General features: G+C 43.0%; 1 protein-coding gene across 3 annotated transcripts in view; it reads right to left on the bottom strand.

The window, feature by feature from the left end:
• ZNF106 (zinc finger protein 106) overlaps positions 1 to 17,776 on the bottom strand; it is a 79,369-nt gene that overhangs the window by 17,724 nt on the left and 43,869 nt on the right. For 2 of the 3 annotated variants that reach the window (XM_084632588.1, XM_084632589.1), the window contains 6 exons: positions 13,825 to 14,593; positions 13,244 to 13,299; positions 11,897 to 12,042; positions 7,931 to 8,065; positions 6,217 to 6,333; positions 4,959 to 5,150 (listed from right to left, as the gene is read on the bottom strand). In XM_084632588.1, coding sequence (XP_084488714.1) covers positions 4,959 to 5,150; positions 6,217 to 6,333; positions 7,931 to 8,065; positions 11,897 to 12,042; positions 13,244 to 13,299; positions 13,825 to 14,593 — 1,415 coding nt within the window. The remainder of the gene's footprint in view (positions 1 to 4,958; positions 5,151 to 6,216; positions 6,334 to 7,930; positions 8,066 to 11,896; positions 12,043 to 13,243; positions 13,300 to 13,824; positions 14,594 to 17,776) is intronic. The other variant, XM_084632590.1, reaches the window with a different exon arrangement.

The following is a 17,776-nucleotide window of genomic DNA, read 5'->3' as shown; positions in this document are numbered from 1 at the left end:
ATCAGCTGTTTGGTGCGGCAAGCCTGGGAGGGAGGGAGGGGGAAAAAGCAAAGCGGCGCGGTGCACTTGTGGGAGGAGGCGGAGGTGAGGTGAGGTGGGGGGGGGGCACAGCAAGTAAGTGGTGGGGCGCAGAGGAACCTCTTGTGGTAACACGAATTCAGATACAATGAGGTAAAGCAGCCCCGCTCCCTGGAGTGCTGCTTTATCGCGTTATATCGGGGTAGAGGTGTAGCAATATATTTCACCAAGGCGTATTGACTTCACAAATACTTCCTCCTGTATCCTCTACCCCTTCCAATCTTTTAATATAGTGTGAAGAACCCCTTAAAAATTAATTCTTCAGTGTATAGCTACAACATTAGGAAACACATTAAGCTGCCCAAATGGTAATCAGAGCCATTTATACACTATATATTACACACACACAGCTAATTAATTGTAATTAACTCACGCAATTAACTCAAAAAAATTAATTGCAATTAATCGCACTTATAACAATAGAATACCAATTGAAATTTATTAAATATTTTTGGATGTTTTTCTACATTTTCAATATCGATTTCAATTCCAACACAGAATACCAAGTGCACAGTGCTCACTTTATATTATTTTTTATTACAAATATATGCACTGTAAGAATGATAAACAAAAGAAATAGTATTTTTTCAATTCACCTCATAGAAGTACTGTAGTGCAATCTCTTTATCGTGAAAGCGTAACTTACAAATGCAGATTTTTTTTTGGTTACATAATTGCACTCAAAAAAACAAAACAGTGTAAAACTTTAGCGCCTACAAGCCCACTCAGTCCTACATCTTAGTCTGCCAATCACTAAGACTAACAAGTTTGTTTACATTGATCGGAGATACTGCTGCCTGCTTCTTATTTACAATGTCTCCTGAAAGTGAGAACAGGCGTTTGGATGGCACTTTTGTAGCTGGCGTTGCAAGGTATTTACATACCAGGTATGCTAAACATATGCCCCATTCCATGCTTCGGCCATCATTCTAGAGGACCTGCTTCCATGCTGATGATGCTTGTTAAAAAAAATAAAGTGTTAAATTAAATTTGTGACTGTACTCCTTGGGGGGAGAACTGTATGTCTCCTGCTCTGTTTTACCTGCATTCTGCATATATTTCATTATTATAGCAGTCTCGGATGATGACCCAGCACATGTTCGTTTTAAGAACACTTTCAGAGCAGATTTGACAAAACGCAAAGAAGGTACGGATGTGAGATTTCTAAAAATAGCTACAGCACTTGACCCAAGGTTTAAGAATCTGAAGTGCTGTCCAAAATCTGAAAGGGACGAAGTGTAGAGAATGCTTTTAGAAGTCTTAAAAGAGCAACATTCTGATGCAGAAACTACAGAAACCAAGCCACAAAAAAAAACCCACCACCACCTTTTGCTGGTGGCATCTGACTCGGATGATGAAAATGAATATGCATCACTCTGCACTGCTTTGGATCATTATCAAGCAGAATCCATCATCAGCACGGAAGCACGAAGGGACATACGAAAGTTTAGGGCATCTGGCAACACCAGCTACAACAGTGCCATGCGAATGCCTGTTCTCACTTTCCGGTGACATTGTTAACAAGAAGCAGGCAGTATTATCTCCTGTAAATTGTAACCAACCTTGTTTGTCTGAATGATTGGCTGACCAAGGAGTAGGACTGAACGGACTTGTAGGCTCTAAAATTTTACATTGTTTTATTTTTGAACATAGGTTTTCTTGTACATCAGTCTATATTTGTAAGTTCAACTTTCATGATAAAGAGAGATTGCACTACAGTACTTTTATGAGGTGAATTGAAAAACACAATTTTTTTTTGTTTTTTACAGTGCAAATATTTGTAACCAAAAATATAAAGTGTGCCCTGTACACTTTGTATTCTGTATTGTAACTGAAATTAATTTGAAAATGTAGTGATCATCCAAAAACACGTAAAATAAATGGTATTCTATTGTTGTTCAACAGCAATTAATTTTTTGATCGCTTGACAGCCCTAATATGTACATATATATACACATATATCCAACAAATGCGATTTTTATTTTAAAAGATTCATCCCACATCCCAGGCAAAAATATAATTGTGTGTGTTTGGGTCAAATAAACTGCTTATTTATCAGCTTTATTGTAAAATCCATTGTTTTCTTTAAAAGCTAGGGGACCAGCAAAATCTGTTCTGAACAGGACAATGAAACTCACCCAGTACAATTACTTTAAAGCATCAGATTGTTTAAGTAGTAGATAGGCTTCTACGACAATCTGTACCCTTATGTTCATCCCTTACAATACTTGTAAGTTTTGTGCAAAATATGCCTTGTGAGGTGTATCATTTGAAAACTCAATGTGCTGATCATTATTGTCCTGGTAAAATGGGTATACTGTGTGTAATGTTATAAATCTACTGTATGATATTATTGAGACAATCCAAGCCTGCAACAAAAAAAAAAAAGCCACAAAGGGACAGTTCCTCAGAAAGAAAAAGGAAACCCACGCCTCAGCCGAGCGTCAGCAACATCAAATGGACTATCATCTGGTCAAGGCCATTCTTTGGCAGGAAAAAGGGTGAGAGCAAGAAATTTACATCTTGGCAAAGAAACAGCTGAGTCTCCATAGACTTTCTGTCTCCTTAACCTCAGCTAGAGAGGATTTTCAAAGAAAAAGAAAACTATAAGGGGAACACACCCTAAGAGACTCCTCCCTGTCTGCCTGCCCAGGGCATCACCACCACCTGAACAACAAGGAAAGTAACACTGAATTGGGAGAGGGGTCCTGGCCAAAAGGAATCCAGCCAGAAAGACCGCTGAAGAACGTGGCAAGAGAGACCTTTGCTTTAAATTCATTTAGCTTGTTAAAAAGTAAAATGAAACTAATATCTAACTTATGTTCTTGTGACCAAATCTTACTTTTATGCCTCATTACTTGTAAATCACTTAAAATCCATCTTTCTGTAGTTAATAAACTTGTTTTATTGTTTTATCTAAACCAGTGTGCTTGGACTGAAGTGTTTTGGAAACACCATTTGAGATAACAGGATTTGTATATATATATATATATATAAACTTGCATTTTCCACAAGAGTGCTGGGCAGTATAAGACGCACATTTTTGGGGGAAAGTCTGGGACTGCGAATTTGCTGGTGTTACTCTGCAGTGCAGTTCAGGAGTGGCTGGCTATAGCACTTGTACAATATAACTGGGAGTAGTTTACATGCTGGAGGCTGTGTGTAAGCAGACCAGGAGTGGTTGCTCTTACAGCAAAGCAGTGTAACAGGCGCTCCAGGTTGGAGATTTGAGGGGACACAGCTGTTCAACAGTCCAGACAGTACCCTGGGTAATGTCACACCTTCATACCAGACTACCAATCCCAGAACCATCCAGGCTTTCACCCCTCAATAACTAGTTAAAATCCAGCTCCAGCTAGCAGCAAATGGCTGACTAGGAATTTATGTGAAATGAGTTAGTAATCTCAGTTCAGTTCCTAGCAAACAGATCTCAGAGTTCACAATACAAAAACAATCACACATACAAGCTGACCGGTAATCTCAGAATCGCAGGACTGAATGGGCAGAAAGATTGAACCAGATTTTGCCCATTAAAAAAAAAGGATTCACTTCATCACAGGATTAAGACAGTGAGGCTCTGTGGGGAAAATTGTGCTTTGCACCTGCATCTCTGCTCTGTGGACATAAGGCATCAACACCCTGGTGCTTTTTAAGCACACAGAACTAAGCAAAAAAAGTTTGAAGACGACATAAATGTGCTCCAATATGCGTGTAGATGGCAGGAGCAAGTTAATGTGAAAAAAAGAGCAGGTCAGGGACAGAGCTGGCCAGTAATGTAGAACACACATGTACCATGCTTTATATTAGAGTGGGCACATTACTATCGACCATTAAAGGTATGTCTACACAAAAGAAGTTGTGCCACTTTATCTATATACTTAAAGTGATACAGCCCTCCTAGGGTGGATGCAGTTATACCAGTAGAGCTATTCCTATACACCAGTCTAAGGCAGCTTTCCACTGGTATATCAGCGTCCACACTACGAGTGGGATTGAATCAGTACAACTATTTCCATCAGAAAAATCACATTTCTGCATATAGAAAAGGGTTTTTTTTTGGGGGGGGGGGGGAAGGGGACATGTCTAAAGGGACATTGTGAGTATTTTCTCAATGGAGAAAATTTTTTCAAAATTTCCAGAGTGAATTACAGGCAAAATAGGTGAGTTTCCTTTCTTCCTTCTGGCAAGATGATTGTTCCACCGCCCCCTTGCGCTTCTGAAATCAACATCCGTCTTGTGTACACTAGTACTATGAAGCGCAATAGCAGCAGCACTAGGAAACGCACCAATTGTGGTAGCAAGGCCAGCAGAAGGAGCTCAAAGTTGGGGAAACTTTTCACAAATGAAGGGATTTTTATTTTTAGTCAAAATACAGATAAAATTTCCTATGGGCACCAGTTCTCAACCAGGGGTCTGGGGCCGCAAGCAGGTTTCAGGGGGTCTGCCAAAATAATTCAGAGAGCACGGCCGCCACTAGACTTGCTGGGGTCCAAGGCAGAAAGCCTGAGCCCTGCTGCCCGGGGCTGAAGCCCAAGCCCAAGCCCAAACCCCACCACCTGAGGCTGAAGCCCAAGAAACTTAGCTTTGCGGGGCCCCCTGTTGCATGGCGCCTCAGACAATAGCCCTGCTTGCTGCCCCCTAACGCAGGCCCTGGTTTTAATGTACCGGATATGCAGAAAAACAGTTGTTGTGGCACACATGAGGTGTGGAATTTTTATCACCTGTTGTGGGGGCCTCAGAAAGAAAAAGGTTGAGAACCCCTGATCTATGGGAATATCAAAACGTTAAAGTCTCTCAAATATCAGATGGAAGTAAATAGTCCCCTTAACATATAGTGACTACATCATTTGTCAAAAACTGTTACTTCCCAAGGTACTTGCCTTCATACAGAGTATAGTTTTGCTATGACCTTCAAGAGTTCGTAGAAGCAGTCCATTTCGAGCATCCCGCACACTGATGGTACAGTCATAGGACCCCACTACCAACAACTTGCGTGCTCCTTCCTGAGCCGTGGCTAGACAGCTGACTGCTCTAGGGCCATGGCATTCAAAGGTATCGATTTGCTTGTTGTTCTGCAAAATAAAGAAGTCAAAAGATTGAATGGAATGTAGACCACTGAGTCCTTCCCTCTTCAAGGATACGATTCCTCAGACTGAAGGCGTATCTGATATTACTCTTGTACATACCTAAAAAGACAAAAAGGTGCAACCACCACTACTGATGGAATACTGTTTAAGATTAAAAATATAACCTAAAAATCTAAAGCTAATTCTTTGTTCCCTCCGATATCCTTTAAACAAGTATTCCTAATTTATCGTAACAGTTTGTTTTGCATTACAAATTCATTTAGCTTCTTTCCGGTGAGCTGTGCTTACAATTTGACCAGTAGTAAGAAACAGTCATTCTTCAGTGGTAGAAGAACAGAATTGCTAGATGAGGCATGTGAACTTAGATATTTCATTATTCTTTAAGTACCACACGATTATGAAGTGTGTTTGTTCACGTTTAGTGTGAAAATTCTGTGAAGATAATTTGAGGTTCACTGGCATGATACTTCTGCTCTTGAGCTCTCAGAACAAGCCCTCTTTTTAGATCTCCTTAAAATATGAGCTTATTTTGCTAGGTTAGTTTTGAGCAATGAGCCTGGAGTCAATCTAAGCAAATAATGAGATATGTTTGTGTTTCTATTTAAAACATTCTGTGGCCTCATGGTTAGTTTTCTGCCAAACAAGAGGTCTGTTTGGATATCTCTCTCCTAGGTTTGTATCTCGTACACTCTGCAGAGACCCCATTCAAGTCTTAGTGAGGAGTCATAGCACACAGAGAAACAAGTGCCATTAAGCCTTTATCACCCACAAAAGTTCAGCTCCAGGGAACCTGGCGGTAGGCAGGGGAATTCTTCTGAGGACACAGGGGGTAGCTGGAAGAAGGTGAAGGGGAGAAGGTTCATCCAGGGACATGTAAATACTGAAACAGAAATGACTTAGCTGCTATCTTGATATGCAATAGTTATGAATGTTCTTGCTATTCAAGAGACAAAATGGAATTGGAAATGAGAGTGGGAAGAAAAGAGAATACCACCTGCTAAAACTGTTTCAATATGGGTTGACACACCAGTTTTCAAATAAATACACTGACCTTTATGGTGAAAGTGACCACATTGCCATTTGCAAGGCCTGCGTACAGGATTCGCCATCTACTATGCAGACAGAGCACCCGGTCTTCCAATTTAAATTGCTCCATGCACAACTTGGTCTGACAAGAAACAAATAGTTTCAGCTTTTGTCATTAGTGGAAAAATTGGGAGACTATTTTGAGATAACTGGGAAAAACTGAAATGAGCCATTAGTCTTGCCTATGAATTGTGTTGCTTCTCTCCAGTAATGGAGAAGTTCTTCTGTCTGTGTGAAGCTCTTGTTCCAAGAGCTCACTCCCACCCCAACTCAACTTCCTTAGTAACTTCTCCATAGGGGAAGTGGCATAAATGATAGTCAGCTGATATTATCTTTCCACAGATCAGTGACCTAAAACAATTTGTCCATAGGAAGCAGACATCTACTCCACAATCCTTCAAGGTCAAGGACCACTTTCACTCTCAATTTCAGGAGACAGACCTTCCTTTCATTGATCCCTGACAGAGGCCAGATTAAGCAGCTCTCTTCCAACTTGCTCCTTTGCCTCTGGTATGAGAAGCTCAGCTTCATCCTCTCAGAACACTACTGACTCCCATGAGAGCTGTATTGCCTATACTCCCAAGTGAAATGCACTTTTCATAGACTACTGAGGAAGTCAGAAAAAAATACAAGTTAATGGAGATGTGCACTTCCAAGTGGCTGTCTTCCACCTCAATTACCTCTGCTTACCTCATTTAACTTGCCATTACCCTCTATGCCTGAGCAAAGAGCCTACTGAATTAAAAAACTGGCCAGTAGAATGGGGCAGCACAGTGATATTGTTCAGAAACCAGCCATTATTAAATTACTGTAAACAGATACAGAAACTTTGACGAATACTGGGTCAGTCATAGAAACTTAATATACCAGAATTTATCCAAGTGCATGATAAATACAATTTATCCCTTTTGACTAGCTCACCTGCACCTAGCCCACTAATTCATCTTTGGTCAGGACTATTAATATTCCAAACATTTAGAATGTCCACCAGGGAATGTGCAACTTTTCCTTCAATTACATTAGCCAGAAGCCCACAAAAGTTAATATTTTGTCCTGGACCACCTGACATCTCACAATTCATTAGGGCAATAAACCTGACGTCAAATAGTATACACCCCTTCCACAACATAAGATACTGATCTAACTACTGACATTTATATATGGAATATCTACTAGTTTGTTTTTAAGAGGTTTGTAAAATTCATGATGGTTTCCACTTCAAAAGCCTGTATACTGAAGACTCACTGAATCAGAGAACTTGACTTTAAAAGCTAAAAGAATACCAAAAAAAGTACCTGTTTTTAAACTCAAACATTTCTAAAGTAGTTTCTATAAAATACGTAGCACACAAAATATGATAATGTGGTAATACGTTTTTATTGGCACTTGTCTGGGATAATTTGAATAACCATACCAACTCATACTGTCCAAATCTTTGTATCACAACACATACACTGTTTAAAACACAGAACTGGGAGTCCGAAGAAAACTTTGTTATATTTCCGTTTCTGCCGTTGACTTGATCTGTGACTTTGGGTAGGTCACTTTGTTTCATCATGTGTAGAATGGGGCTAATATCTAGCTCATGGGGATTTGAAAGATTTGGTTCATTTATGCTTGAAAAGACCCTTGAGATTCTCACACAAAGGTGCAACGTTTAATACCATGTTTATGAATACCTTGATATTGTAACAGTTGATTGTGTGGTCACTAGAGCCAGTGTAGAGGGCTGCATTCTTCCCATTTGTTTGAGTAACCAGGAGACAGTTCACTTTGGAAGTGTGTCCTTCAAAGACACCCATACATTTTCTGTTCTAAAAGTAGAGCACAAAGTCCGTTAACGTGCAGACTATAATATAGGTTAATTTTCTCCCTCTACCTAATGTTTACACAAATCTACACATACTCTCAGATCCCAGCAAAGCAACAGAATTCTGTGACCCAAGGAACTCTTGATGCTAGCTGGCAGGGGGCACAGAGATGCGTAAGGGTTACACAGATTCCCTGGGTGTGGTAGTTCATCAAAGAATATCATGTGAGATCCCTACTGAAAGCCTGTATCACACTGATCATCATAATCTTTGCAAAATGTATGTGCAGATAATATGTAAGGAGATACCTATATATACTGGAAGTTATGTTCTTAAAGCCTGGAGATAAAGGCAGGTCACCCAGAGATGGCATACCTTAAGACAGATTCCGCCAGAAAGGAGGTAGCAGATACTTATATCCTTGACTGAGCATTGTTAATTGTGTGTCTTATACTGGAAGTATATTTGGATACTGAATCAAATGCTCATGAAGAGAGTGCAGGGACTTCAAGAGAAGAAATTAACAGGAAGAGGTAAACAGCGAGGAAGGGAAACCTGTTTGCAGGTAAAAAAAACAAAAAGGACTGGTCTAATATAGCTATGTGTGCAGAAAGATGCCCTGGCATCCTTCATCTGGGAAGACAAGCTGCCAGTGGGTTTGGTCTTATAAAAGGAGGGTCTCAGCCATCCTAGTTGAAAAATGTGGTGACAACGACTTTGGATAAACAGTACCTTATTTAACAAGATGCCCTCTTGTTAAATATGTTTAAGCTCTAGAATAAGTGTTCTGATTTTATTTTATATGTAACCCTTTAGGTCCATTAACCCTACTTCCTTCTTCTCAAATTCCCATTCTTTGTTAAATAAACTTAATCCTTGTTTTCACTATAAACAAATCTAAGTGCAAGGTGTTTAGTGGAACTGTGATCCAGGTTGCAACTGGTAAACTGGGGTGTACTATTCCTTTGGGAGCAGAGGATCTGGGAATTATATGACTGTCCAGTGGTTAAGGGGCTGAGGACTCCAGGGAGACACCTAGGGGTTGGAGTATATCTATTGCTAACCTGCAAAGGGATGGCAGAGCCTGCCTCAGCTGAGAGGAGAATCCTTGTGCTGTCTGTGGCTGGCAGAGTTGGGGAGCTGACCCTGACAGGAAACCACAAGGTTTCCTCATGCTCAAGGCAGGTGATAGCAAGCTGCCTCACAACCTTGGTACCCCAGGGAGCCTCACAACCCCCCACCCTCCCACACACACATACATTTCCTGCTACAGTGGTGTTTACTTCAGCAAAAGACAGATGTAATGAGGGACACTAGATTTTTATCCAAATTTCATAATGAACAACACACTGTTATAATTTTAGTCCCAAAGAAATCCCAGCACACTTGCACAATCTATACTGTGTAAGTACTGTCAGGATAAAAGGAGTCTAGAAAAGCAGCATAGTTCAGAGCAGTGATTCTCAACCAGGGGTATGCATACCCCTGGGGGAACAGAGAGGTCTTCCAGGGGGTGCAACAACTCATCTAGATCAGTGTTTCTTAACCTAGAGGTCACAACCCGCAGGGGGGTTGTAGAATGGATATAGGAGGGGTTGCAAATGCAGGGCCAGTGTTAGAAGGTAGCAAGCAGAGCAATTACCTGGGGCCCCATAAAGCTAAATTACATGCTTGGGCCCTAGGCAGCAGGGCTCAGACTTCAGACTCCTGAAAGGGGTATAGTAGTTGGGAAAGGTAGAGAACCAGGAATCAGGAAACCAAAGGTCTAGTCCAGTGGTCACCAACCGGTCGATCACAATCGACTGGTCAATCCTGGAGGATCTCCCCATTGATTGCTATCTCCGGCTGCGCAGTGGGGCTGCTGCTAAGACAGACTCCCTGCCCGCCCCAGCCCCATGCAGCTCCCGGAAGCAGCCAGCACGGCCCCAAGGGCACGGCAGGGGTCTCCCTCCGAATGCTGCTCCTGCCTATAAGCTCCACCCCTGCAGCTCTCACTGGCTGTGAATGGGGAGCTGTGGCAGCGGTGTCTGCAGAGAGGGGCAGCGTGCAGAGCCATGTGCCGCCCGCCCCCAGTTTCCCCTCCCAAGGGCTGCAGAGGTGTATTGGCCCTTTCCAGGAGTGGTGTGGGGCCGAGGTAAGCAGGGAGTCTGCCTTAGTGGCATCCACACTGTGCCACCGACCAGGAGCCACTGGAGGTAAATGCTGCCCAGTGGGAGGCCGCACCGCAACCCCCAGCCCTGAGCCCCATCCCGGAGCAAGCACCTGAACGCCCTCCTGCACTCCAAGCCCCAGCCCTGAGCCCTCTCCCAGAGCCAGCACAAAGTACTCCCCCCACACCCCAACCAGAAGCATAGCTGGGGGGGGAACGGGGCAGCGGCCGCTCCCTCACCGAGCAGAAGTGATGCCTTATTAATTCTTTGGCGCCTTCCAAATTTTTTACTCTCCCGACGGTGCTCCGGGTTTTTGGCGGCAGGTCAGGCGGCGCTTCGGGTCTTCAGCAGCATTTCGGCATTGGGACCTTCACTCGCTCCGGTCTTCAGTGGCATTGCGGTGGCGGTGGAGGAAGCCTTCAGTGCTGCCGAAGACTGGAGCGAATCAAGTGCTACTGAAGACCCAGAGTGCCGCCTGACCCGCCGCCAAAGACCCGGAGCGCTGCCGGGTGAGTACTAGCGAGTGGCGCCTTTTTTAAAATCTCTGCTCCCCCTGTTTCTCCACCTGGCTACACCACTGACCCCAACCCCCTACCCCAGCCCTGACCCCTCTCTCAGAGCCAGCACCTTGTACTCCCTCCTTTACCCCAACACTGCCCCAGCCCAGAGCCCCCTCCCCTATTCCCCCTACCCCCACACTGCGAACCCCTCAGCCCAGAGCCCACACCCCCTCCCAAACCCCAACCCCCTCCTCCAGCCTGGTGAAAGTGAGTGAGGGTGGGGGAGAGGAAGTGACGGAGTGGGGCAGGGTAGATCCTGGGTTGCCCTTAAATTCAAAAAGTGATCTTAGGTGTAAAAAGGTTGGAGACCACTGGTCTAGTCCCATTCTTGTAAAGCACTTTGGAGATCTATGGATGAAAAAAAAAAAAACCCTATTATCAAGTAGTATTATTAATTCACTGGATTAAAGAACAAGATCTGAAGATCCTTGGTGGTGTGATTTTACTTTAAGATGTTATGCCTTTTTATGTGTCTGAATGCACTACCTATATAGGTTTGTATCTTTGGCAGTTTTCTTGAACTCTGATTGCTTATCATTTGTAAGAATTTATTAAGCTATGGTCAGCCAGTATTTCAGTAGATCTTCCTAATAAAAATATATCCTACAAGAAATGAAAGAAGGCTTTTTGTTTAAGGTTTGTTAGTTTTGTGGTGGTGGTCACAAACTCAGGCCTCTGCGAAAGGATTATAGACCAATTCTCATTTGACTAACATACCTTCTCCAACCCCAATGGGCAACAGGGAGTGACTAAACTTCCTCTCGTCTAGAATGGTACTTGCTAACTAACTGACATCCTTAAAAAGGCAGTGAAAACCAAGCTTCTCTTTAAAGAGAAAAATATATACAAATTTCTCTTCAAGAACATTTTCTACATAAAATCTTTCACCAAGCCATATTTCTCATGCTGGAAGCAAGCATGCAAAAGCCCTAATGGGGTCAGTCTGGACTGGCCATTACTATTACAGAAAGTTTGGGAACTTTATAGATGATAAAAAAACCAAACCAAAACAAAAAACCCACTATAAATGATTCCTTAAGAAGATTTCTTCTAAGCACAAAAAAGGGCTTTACAAAAAATCTGAAGACTGCAAAATACGTTCTCTCCATGATGACCCTACTTACAACCAGATTGTAGGCACGGACAGTTTTGTCTGCTGAGCAGGTGTAAAGCACACTCCCAAATATCTGAATAGCATTCACTGCAGCTTGGTGTCCCTCAAAACTCCCCTCTGTAGGTTCTTCATCCTCACCTGGCTCTGAAGATACTTCTGCAGAATGGAGAGTTAACAAAGCTTGTGCTTTAACGATCAGAATGTTTTATTCACACAAACTTTGCATAAGTAATAAGACTATCCGTACTATTGACTATCATCACATTTTGCAAAAAGGTCCGCAAGTAAAACAACCAACCAAAAAAAATGTAATAGACCTCTAGCCCTTTAAGAGCAGGGGTGGTCAGGATGCCAGTTATGGGGCCTCAGTCCCTTTAAAGTCAGGGACTAAGAGTTGTAGTTCTCAGGTGGAGCACATGAATCACCAAGGGGTCATGTGACAGCCTAATGAGCTATAAAAGCAGACAGCCTTCTCTCACTATGAGGTGATGCCCAGAAGGCACAAGATGTGCTGAGAAATGTCTCCAAAATAGCCCAAAGAAGAAATCTGGAAATGAAGCTGGTAACAGGGCTTGACCTGGAAAGGCTAGCAGCAGAGAAATCCAGGGCATAGAACAGCTTGCTGGGGAAGCTCATCAGAAGAGAGACAGGCAATAGCTCCTTGTGGGAACAGGAAAAGGAGCCTAGATAGGGATTGGCAGAGGGCTGTTTAAAGAGAGACCACGGAAAAGGCCTACACAGACATTTCCAGAGAGACCCTGGAAAGTAGTGGAGCAGAGCAGTCTTGGGCTTAGAGCTGGCCACTCTCCGCAATTTAAGGACTGTGGCTGTAGCTCAGGGAAGGCGCAGGTGAGTGAGCAACACACGTGCGCCAAAAGGACGAATGGAGCCTAAGGAGAAGCTGCGAAGATTATTAAGCTCAGGGGAGGGGAAAAATCTGGTATCTACCCCAGCAATCAGGAACAAGAACTGATTAACTCTTATGACCACTGAGGCAGCTGTTTGAATCCTGGGAGGAAGGAGGGCCTTGTCTGTATTTTAGCATTTGTACTAGTTTATCCCCAGAAGAGGGACTTTCTACATAGCCAAACAGTTACATTACGCCAGTTACTAAAATTCACCCCACCACCCAAAAGGTACTGTGGATCAGAAGGTAAACAGGCACAGTGCACCGAATGAGGAATAGGATAAGTGATCCATGTTGACTATCGTTATGCAGTGTCTTCCACTCTTATTTTGAGTTTAAGTTCTGAAGAGCAAAAAGAACAGTAGTATTTTGCAAGCACATTTGGACTGTAACTCAAATTTTCAGATATCCTATGCCCATTTAACATAGCAAAGCACACCAATAATATACCTGAGGAGTTCTTTGAGCATCTCATTGGTGATGTGGAAGGGAGAGTCTCAGCAACACTGTAAAATAAAGAGTAGAGAGATTAGACTCTGCTTGTTGGTATTCAGGAAAGGTAGCAAAATGTACTTAGAGAACTTCAGTGATACTCCAAAATAGGATATTTTATCAGAAGTACTATAAGCAAAGTATAGGAGTCCTCCATGGGCTATGAAAGTACTCACTGCTAACAGCCCTATGCAATTTTTTTTTTTTTTTTGAAGGAAAAAAGTACTCCTCTCTGAAGGGGGCCTTACTTTACTTACTGCAGAAGTTAGTAAGGAACAGTGCATGAACATTGTTTTTGTATGCACATGGAGAAGAGATTCAGATAGTTAAACTACCAGCATGTATATATTTACCAGGCATAAATATTCATCTTTTCTCATTTCAGTGATGGAAGCATTGAGGAATGAGATTTGCTCCCACTTCACCGTGTTTTAAGCTTTTCACAAATGGAAAAAATGGCCCTTGAATTAAAATTTTGGAAGACCTTTTTTATGTGAGAAATCTGTCCTGATCTAGTATAATCCCACTTTCCACCTCACCTTCTACTGATGCCATCCCTATAATTTGTGCCAATCTCACTGGTGGAGCTCACTTCATCATAACCAGAGCGAGATGCCTCCACTGAAGCTTGTTCTGAGGATCTCATGGTGTCCCTCTTAGATGGGCTGTCTGGTTTCTCATCTCCTGACTCTGATGAGTTGATGGCCACCACCTCAAACTGGGGGTTTGCAGTTTCTACTAATTCCAGAGAGGCATCACTCTCATTATCATCTCTGTTCCTCTCTACTTCATGAGTAGTACCCCCATCCTCCTGTCTTGGAAAGGTGGATGTAGTAACCTTTCCCGCTGTGGGCACCTTCCCGCTCTTGACTTTCCTAATAGGTTTAGAGTCAATAACATCCTGTTCTGTGTCACTGTTCTCAGGTACATGGGCTGCTCGCAATGTTTTCTTCTTCCTTAGCTTTTTCCTTCTCTTTTTTCCTTTGTTCTCTGCAGAGACCAGAGTGGATTCTGCCAGATGCTCAGACTGTTCTGCTGGTAGTGTTGGATCTTTGTCCAAAGGTGTTTCTAAAGAGAGAGACTGATTTGCAACAGAGCTGCTACACTGTTCTGGTAAGGTGATTTCAGTCAGGGTTTCAATCACCCCTTTTTGTTTGTTGAGAGTAGATGGTGATAGTATGGTCCGGCCCTTATCTGAGGCAGCCTTGTGAACATCTTGATTAGTCTGTTGGAAACAAGTAGTCAGCTCTGAGAGGGACATGATTGCAGAGATAACTGGGTACACAGAAGTTTTCTGGCCGATATCTACTGAAGAAAAGAGATGAACAATGTGTTCACTCTGCAGTAATTCATATTTATGCATAAAACCCCCCTTGGTTTATTATTAATAAGCTGCACGAATTATTACAATCTATTTGAAAATTTACATCCATAACATAGCTATATGTTTAAAAGTAGAATGTTTTCTGAATACTGAAAGAAGTGCACATACTTCTTGTGTTCATTATGCAAGCCTTGTCAGTTTCTTATTTCAAAGTAAGGCCAATCAGCTATTAACACTTTTTTAAAAAGTGTCATTAGCACGTCAAGTGGAATTCACCTTAAGAACAAACTTATCTGGAAGCAAAGTGCACAGCTATTGCAACAGCTATTTGGACATTTTATTTTGGATCCCTGCAAGGACAGTTATGAAATTAAAAGACTTAAAGTTAGCTTAAGGAGATAATATATGTGCTTTATGGTTTGTGTTAGTACAGAAGAGGCCACAGTCAGCTAGTAAAAGGTCATGAGAATAAGTAATATTATTTATTACTTACAGTGTGGGAAAGATGCATGGTTCAAAATAACTGATTAAGTGAAAAGCAGCAGTAACAAGACAAAGAAACAGTCTTAAAAGAAAGAAGCATAAACCTTTCCACTGTTCTGCTGGTAAGCAAGGAGGTGGGGAGGAGATAAGAAGGAAAGCAGCAAGGATAAGTTGCTTCAAAATTGGGTTTTTACTAAAGCTAGCAAGTTCACTGAAGTTTATAAAGAAAGCCATGAATCTGATGGTTCTTTAACAGACTCTACCAGATCATGCTGACGCACACTAGGATGAGATAGTTTTCCCTAGCAACAAATTCCCAGCTAGTAAAGCAAGAGGCTTCTTTCCTGGGACTAACCATACAACCCAGCTGCGGGCTCCAGATAAATAGGTGCAAGGGATTTTAGAGCGGCCCTATTTCTGAAACAGCACTGCAATAGCTGCTGGGCATTACAGCTTTTGTCAGGCTTTAATCCCTGATCATGCAGCCATCCCCGCACCCACTCTACCAGCTCCTACAGAAAAAGGTAGAGTGGGAATGGATGCTCCCAGCATACCCGGCAACGTATAAATTAAAGAGGCTTTAGCATAAGCTCCAGTTCCTAGTACCCTACAGGTTTCAGAGTAGCAGCCGTGTTAGTCTGTATTTGCAAAAAGAAAAGGAGTACTAGTGGCACCTTAGAGACTAACCAATTTATTTGAGCATAAGCTTTCGTGAGCTACAGCTCACTTCATCGGATACCCTACATTACACAAAACCTTTTGGATTGTTTGTAGCAACCAGGGACACAACTATTTCACCTTTGTTAACTCAGGATATCATGACAAAGAAGAAAGGATTTCTTATACTCCCAAGGTATTTAATGAAGTTGAAAAGCAGTAAACTCCGTGTGGGAAAAAAAATACTTATTGGCTATTTGGTGGGCTCTAACATTTTTAGATACCTGGTGAGGTAGGGATGCATAAAACTGTACCTTGCTCATACTCCCTTAAAGTATCTTTTGTCTGGTAAAATCAAAAATGGTACAGTGTCTAGACCTAGACTAGTGGCCCTTGCTGCTGGAAGACCACCAAACTGAAGTCTGTCTGCTCAAACACCGCTTCACCCTTACCAACAGGAATGTTAATTGTGGTACTCCACTAGAGTGTCCTGGAGAAATTTTCTCTAAAAAGGGAGCCCTAACCCTTTATGCCATGTGTAGTACGTACACCTCTACCCTGATATAACGTGGTCCTCGGGAGCCAAAAAAATCTTACCGCGTTATATCAAACTTGCTTTGGCCTCGAGCATTTCTGTTATGAATAGTCACTTCCTGCCCCAACTGATCCCTCAGAACCCCCCCCACTCCTTGTCCCCTGACTACCCCTTCCAGAGACCACCCGCCCCAACCACCCCTCCCAAGACCCCACCACCTATCTAAGCTCCCCTGCTCCTTGTCCCCTGACCACCCCCTTCAGAATCACAGAATCATAGAATATCAGGATTGGAAGGGACCTCAGGAGGTCATCTAGTCCAACCCCCTGCTCAAAGCAGGGCCAATCCAACTAAATCATCCCAGCCAGAGACCCCCCCCATCCCTAATCACCCCCAGGACCCCACCCCCTTTCCCCTGACTGCCCCGACACCTATCCACACCCCCACTCCCTGACAGGCCCCCCCGCCAGGACTCCCACGCCCTATCCAACACCTCCATTCCCCATCCCCTGACCTCCCCACCCCCAGAACATCTGAACCATCCAACCCCCGCCATCCCCTGACTGCCCCCCCCCCAAGACCCTCTGCCCCTTATCCAACCCCTCGGCCCCGGCCTGGCACCCTTAACACACCACTCAGAGCAACGTGTCGGAGCCAGACATGCTGACGCGTTAATCCGCTGGAGCATGCAACCCCACCCCCGAAAACGCTGCTTTACCGCGTTGTAGCCAAATTTGTGTTATCGGGTCGCGTTATGTCGGGGTAGAGGTGTAATTTAAATTCTGAAAGGCTGTATGCTGAGAATAGTCCAATATATGTTATGGGGTTGTCCTATCACCAAAAAGGGACTGTAGTCACAGGATTTGCTGTTTGGGCTCTCCCCATTCAGGCTGAACCTGTGCAGTACAGGTGTAAAAATGTTATTAAAGCTAATGTTAAAAAATTATATAATATATAGGTTGGGGAAAGTGTGTCTGTACATCTGGGTATAGTGCTTAGATTATCCACAGGTACAAAGTTAGTTTTTTAAAAGTCATATGATACATCGAGTATAAAATCAGCAACAACCCAAATTTAGGTGTACAGTTTAGACATTAGAATCTGAATACTCAGAAACACTACTCATGAAAAGTTGTACACACAAAACATTCTGTGGGCACGTCTACCACTGTAAGGAGTTTAGGACCAGTGGAGGGAGACAAACCAGCCTGTCCAGTGAATGACAGTTGGGGTGGTAGACCATCTTGAGCCACATTTGAAGGGATGGCGGCATAGCCTTGCAAACTGAATCACCTGTGTACAAGTGGCCCTACATGCTCAGACACATCCGGACGGCTGTAGAAGGCTGAGACTGCAGACTGAGGAAGACATGGAATTGCCTGAAAGTGGTCGGCTGGTAAGCCCTAGATCTTGTGGAATCTAACAGGTACGCTTTTTTTTTTTTTTTTTGGGTGAGTGGGAGTAGATTGACTTTCTGGCATTTAGAATGAGG

This window comes from Lepidochelys olivacea, assembly GCF_965140295.1.
Source record: "Lepidochelys olivacea isolate rLepOli2 genome assembly, chromosome: 6".
Lineage (NCBI taxonomy): Eukaryota > Metazoa > Chordata > Testudines > Cheloniidae > Lepidochelys > Lepidochelys olivacea.
Note: the sequence above shows the minus strand (reverse complement) of the source record. Positions and strands in the feature narration are given on the sequence as shown.